Source organism: Lolium perenne, chromosome 1 (assembly GCF_019359855.2).
Source record: "Lolium perenne isolate Kyuss_39 chromosome 1, Kyuss_2.0, whole genome shotgun sequence".
In the NCBI taxonomy this organism is placed as follows: domain Eukaryota; kingdom Viridiplantae; phylum Streptophyta; class Magnoliopsida; order Poales; family Poaceae; genus Lolium; species Lolium perenne.
This window is the reverse complement of record NC_067244.2, coordinates 71,963,799-71,969,949: the sequence shown is the minus strand read 5'-3', so window position 1 is coordinate 71,969,949 and position 6,151 is coordinate 71,963,799. Positions and strand designations below refer to the sequence as shown.

At 48.9% G+C, this 6,151-nt stretch overlaps 1 protein-coding gene across 1 annotated transcript; it reads right to left on the bottom strand.

Moving 5' to 3' along the window:
• Positions 1-615: 615 nt before the first annotated feature.
• Positions 616-1,688, bottom strand: LOC127296975 (glycine-rich protein 2). Its single transcript, XM_051327228.2, has one exon. The coding sequence runs from the start codon at positions 1,577-1,579 to the stop codon at positions 878-880; it is 702 nt and encodes a 233-aa protein (XP_051183188.1). The 5' UTR covers positions 1,580-1,688; the 3' UTR covers positions 616-877.
• Between the last annotated feature and the right edge of the window lie 4,463 nt (positions 1,689-6,151).

Here is a 6,151-nt window from a genome sequence, read left to right as displayed (position 1 = left end):
GCAGTGAAGCTGAGTTGCTCTTGAGTTGTAACAACAATACAAACTGAACCGAGAATTTAGTAAAATAACAAGGCTTCCCAAAATTATTTTGAAGATCTCCAAGTGACAAATCCCACCCAAATTAAACATGTTGTCATGGAGCTACTATAATAACTTAAGCATTATATTTTCCACTTCAAGCAGCCTACGTCTCCTATAAGCTTTTATAATAGATGCAGATCCGGGCAGAAATAAACCCATTGTGTAATTAAAGGTTGTAAACTGGTAATGCAGATTAGAAATTTAGTCAACTCTCAGATGACAAAAGAAAATTACGGCATATATTACTTTCATACGGTTCTCAATCAAGCAGTAAAGCAACTGGAACAACAAATACTCCACGATTTATTCATAGATTATTATACAATAATAATGCATCGGGCTGTCACCAAACAGAACAAGATGAACCCAAAACGATTGGTTCTTAAGACAAAAGAAGCTGTAAAAATGGCATGCATAATTTGATTAGACTGTCAATAAAACTGACTTGGAACTATCGTGCATGTAAGGATGGCAGTAAACATGCAAACAGCACAGAATTTGCACAATCATAATAGAACCGAAACACATTGGATATAGTACTTGTGAATCATCCATGATTCTCATTCCTTCATTTCAACTTAGCAAAGTCTGGGTGTTCCACAGTCACGAGCATACCACCAGCTCTATGACCAGCAAAGCATTTCCACAAGCATAGATTAACGAGCACGAACGAAACTACTACTACTACTAAAGCTAGTACTGATGATAGGTACGCCTTGCTGCAGGCAGGAAAGGGAGCGGAGGGGAGCACGGCAGTCAGATCTGACGGGTGGGAGTGGCAGGCATCGCCGCCCGCCTAGTAGTTCCTGCTGGTGCAGTCGCGGGAGATGTGGCCCTCCTCGCCGCACTTGTAGCAGCCACGGCCGCCGCCGCCGCCACCACCACCTCCGCCGCGGTAGCCGCCGCCGCCGCCACCTCCGCCCTGAGGACAGTCGCGGGAGATGTGGCCCTCCTCGCCGCACTTGTAGCACCCACGGCCACCGCCTCCGTAGCCGCCGCCGCCACCACCGTAGCCACCGCCGCCGCCCTGGGGGCAGTCGCGGGAGATGTGGCCCTCCTCGCCGCACTTGTAGCACCCACGGCCGCCGCCGCCACCTCCGTAGCCACCGCCGCCTCCTCCATAGCCGCCGCCGCCACCTCCGTAGCCGCCGCCGCCGCCTCCGTAGCCGCCGCCGCCACGGTCACCGCCGTAGCCGCCACCACCGTAGCCGCCGCCCCCGCCGCGGCCCCCGCCGTCGCTGGGTGGACGGGATCCGCCCTCGAGCGCGGCACCTCCAGGCGCGGTGACGTCGGAGGCCTTGGCGCGTCCGTCGCTCTCCTCGATGACGGAGTACTCGACGACGTCGTTCTCGTTGAGGCTGCGGTAGCCGCCGTCGACGACCTTGACGGCGGACTGGTGCACGAAGATGTCGTCGCCGCCCTTGGAGGGGGTGATGAAGCCGAAGCCCTTGGTGACGTTGAACCACTTGACGGTGCCCTCGACCCTTCCGTCCCCCATCTTGCGCCGCCGCCGCCGCCGCCGGGAGGGAAAAACACTAGCAGGAAAAACCCTAGATCGGTGTGGAGAGCGAGAGAGAGGCGCGGGTGTTGTGGGTGGGAGGTAGGTTGCGGCCGCGTCGTCTTTATAGCGGGCTAGGGAGCGGGGTCGACAAAACCCTAGAAGGGCGGGGGCACGACGCTGACGTGTGGGGCATCACTTGATTGTGGAATGTGGGTCCGGATTTTCAGTGGGGGAGCGGCTGGTGGAGAAAGTGAGTATACGAATCGTGGCCTGTTCGCCTCGGCTCCCGCACCAAGGTTATCTTGTGCCTTAATTGCACGTAGAAATATCTGGGAGAGGAGCGGGCGGAGTAGGTGGGTCAAAGACGGGCCTTAATTACTGTACTCTCGTCTCGTCTCCCTCTGTGGCTCTGCAGCACCCACCTGCTCTCTGTTGCCGTCTCCTGCTAAAAGCTTCCTCTTTTCCATTTCTTTCCCTTTCTTTTTTTGGGGCCTTCGATATGAACGTTGGAGCAAAGTGCGGTAACTTTGGGAGGATTGGAAGGACGCCCAAGGCGAAGAAAAGCTGTTGCTCCGTGACTTTTACTGTGTGCCTCGTGATCGGACGCTTTGCTTTTCTACAGGGATCGGCAACGGTAACTTTTTCCACTGCGGAATAACGGAGGAGATCCTGGTTTTGTTTTACCATGATTTGCATTCAAAAATGAGACACTCCATGTCACTGTGGCATATACACAGGTAGCTGCCCCGTGTAAAAAGTTGTTAGAAAAAATATAATTAATTTTGTCTCTTCAATGGGCAACAGCTTTAGTTAGAAAAAAAAAACCCACAAATAAAATACTATGTATCTCTTTCTCTCTTCAAATACCATAATTTTAAGACTTAAGAACCCTGGAGAGGAGGTTGTCTCCTCATCCGAACTTAGCTAAAATTGTGGGGTGATACCTCTAGGGCAGTGTGTTTGGCATGCCCTAAGGCCATCTTCACCAAAGCAAAAAAAAAAAACATGTGCGTCCGTTTGCATGGGGAAATTGGCCTTCGGGCCACGACAAATTGTTTGCATCCGGGGTGCCCCAACGACACGACGCATTTCATGGTTCCCACAATTTTTTTCATTACACCGCGTTAAAAATAAGAACATGAAAACATAATAAAGGAGTCATACCCTGCTAAAACCTTAACCTAGCCTAATCCTCGTCGTCGTTGGGCAGCTGGGTCAAGTCGACAAGGTTCGGGATCGCCCATGGCCAGTTAGGAACCGGCGTAGCATATGCCGGTGCGCCCGGTGGTGGAGGTGGAGCGGTCGCTGGCGCCCACGAGGGCAGAGGCGGCGAAGGGGGCGGCACCGAGTCATGAAAAGCCAGGTTGGAGGCCTCTCCCTCTGACAAGCCTGGTGGCACCAGGTCAACAGCGTACTGGCGCATCGGCGGCGGCGGCTGCGGCATCTCCGCCATGAGGAGGGCTAGCCTCGTCGTCTCATCCTCGGTTAGCTCCTCTGGCAGCTCGATTTGCCTGCCCTCCTGTTGTGCCATCTGGATCACGTGGAAAATGCTGCCGACAAAGTCGTCGGAGTCGTCCCGCGATGGAGGAGGCGGCGTAAGCGGCCGCCACGTCAACTCCCGCCGCGGCGGCCGGCAGCGGGCCGAAGTTGAAGTCCTTGTCACCGAGGAACCCTGCATCTGCCGCTTGTCGAGCACCATGTCCCGGTGGTGAAGTCAGGGTCACGGCTAAGGTCCGGCGGGAGAATAGCACGCATGCGCTTGATCTTTGCGTCCCGCTCTGGGCCGGAATGCAAAAGTGCATTCTGAATTACAATAGTAGTATCCATAGGAATTGTGAATGTGGCTTTCCTGAACCAATTATTGCTTTGTTACTCCCGTCTATAGTCATAACATCTACCTTTCACCTTTCTGTTAGTAAGAGTTTGGAAGTATTTTGTTTCCCTTAAAATTGTGTTGGTAGCACTATCCACTAAACATAATTCTTCTTACATCGGATATTTCCAGTAAAATTTCCTTTTCTCTTCGTACTTCTTTGTTCTCTCCTTAGCTTATCGGTAGGGACAGAGCAGAAAAGATTGAAAGTGAATGATTGATTTCATTGATGTCACTGTTTAGCTGCGTGTTTACGTGGTCAGTTACATATTTGCGCCTGTTGGAACAGATGCGATGTCCCTTTGGGATCGATTCGATCAACGCCAACTGTAGGGCCATTTTAGAAGAAGAAACATACATCACTACATGTCTACTGTTGAATGTAGATGGGCTGCAGCCCAGTAAGGCAGCCTGATACGTCCAAAACGTATCTACTTTCCCGAACACTTTTGCTATTATTTTGCCTCTAATTTGTGTATTTTGGATACAACTAACACGGACTAACGCTGTTTTCAGCAGAATTGCCCTGGTGTCTTGTTTTTGTGCAGAAATTCAACTTTCAGGAAAATCCCCGGAATTTATGTCGAATGGCTTATTTTTCCAGAAGATGCACGGAGCCAGAAGGGCAGGCCTGGGGGAGGCCCAGGGCCCCCACACACTAGGCCGGCGCGCCCTGTAGGGGGGGGGCGCGTCGCCCTACTGTGTGGCCGCCTCGGCCAGCCTCTGACGCCCCCCTCTGGACTATTTAAGGGTTTCGATCTAAAAACGCGAGACGAGAAGTCGAAGTCGCCAGAAACCATCCAGTACGCCGCCACCGTCGCGAAACTCCGTCTCAGGACCAGAAACTCCGTTCTGGCACTCCGCCGGGACGGGGAATTGGAGGAGATCATCGCCATCATCACCATCGACGCCTCTCCATCGACCAGCAATGTTTCCTCCATCCATGTGTGAGTAATTCCCCCGCTGTAGGCTGAAGGGGATGGTAGGGATTGGATGAGATTCGTCATGTAATAGCATAAGATTGTTAGGGCATAGTGCCTAGTGTCCGTAATTGGTACTTTGATGATATTGTTGCAACTTGTTATGCTTAATGCTTGTCACTAGGGCCCGAGTGCCATGATGTCAGATCTGAACATGTTATTGTTTCATGATGATATGCATTGTTTTATGATCTTACCTGCAAGTTGTATACACATGTCGCTGTCCGGAACCCGAGGCCCCAAAGTGACAGAAATTGGGACAACCGGAGGGGAAGGCAGTGATGTGAGGATCACATGTGTTCACGGAGTGTTAATGCTTTGCTCTGGTACTCTATTAAAAGGAGTACCTTAATTTCCAGTCGATTCCCTAGAGGCCCGGCTGCCACCGGCTGGTAGGACAAAAGATGTTGTGCAAGTTTCTCATTGCGAGCACGTACGACTAAATATGGAACACATGCCTATGGATTGCTTAGTACTTAGATACCGTTTTATTACTATCTGCAAATGCCCTGCTTTGATTGTTACATGAGTTTCTCTCATCCATGCAACGCCCGTTCATCCATCTATGTGCCTACAGTATTTTAATCATGCTGTTTACTATAATCACTACTGCTGTGTTTGTTACAATGCTGCTGTTATTTCACTACTGCTACTGCTATAAACTGTTACTATTTATAAACTCTTGCGAGCAAGTCTGTTTCCAGGTGCAGCTGAATTGACAACTCCGCTGTTAAGGCTTTCAAGTATTCTTTGTCTCCCCTTGTGTCGAATCAATAAATTGGGTTTTACTTCCCGCGAAGACTGTTGCGATCCCCTATACTTGTGGGTCATCAAGACTACTTTCTGCCGCCGTTGCCGGGGAACATAGCTTTATTTGGAAGTTCACTTGGATTGATATTGTTCGCTGCAAATTCTCCATCATGGGTAAATCTCGCGATCCTAAAGTCGCCATATTACCATCCACTACAAGAAAAGGTACAACTCTGAGTACCTCTGCTGCTCTTGATTCACCATCTGTGATAAGTCAACTTGTTTCACCACCGCAAGCTTCACTTGCTGGTACTTCTGCTGAATCTGAAAATTCTTATAATATTGATAATGTTTCTGCTGTGCTTGATGATAGTGGTTCATGGGGATCTTTTCTAGATGCTACAATTGCTAGGTCTAGACAAATTGAAAATACTGAAACTCCTAATGAAAATGCTGCTACACCTGTTAATTCACCTGAGTCTGTTGAATATTCTAGTGATGATCCTGATGAGGATTATGTGGAACTTGATGATGATTTTATTGATAAATGCAATGCTACTACTGATGCAAGAAAAATTAAAAAGTTGTTTGCACAACATACTGTTAGATATAAGCTGTCCCCTGATCCTAAATTTGCCACATCTCCTATAAACATTAAGGATAAAGATTATGATTTTTCTCTTGATCTATCTCATATAGCTATTGTTGAGAAAACACCCTTTTGTGGTACTGAAAAAGAAAGTGCTGTAGAACACATGAATGAACTTTCTACTTTGAGTAGTTTATTTTCTGATGATGTCAAGATGCGTACTTATTTTGTTGCTAAATTTTTTCCTTTCTCATTAAAGAATGATGCTAAAACTTGGTATAATAGTTTGCCTCCGGGTTTTATTGATAGTCCAAGTGATTTGCTTGATGTTTTCTTTCGGAAATACTTTCCTGCTAGTGCTCAACATATTGCTTTGC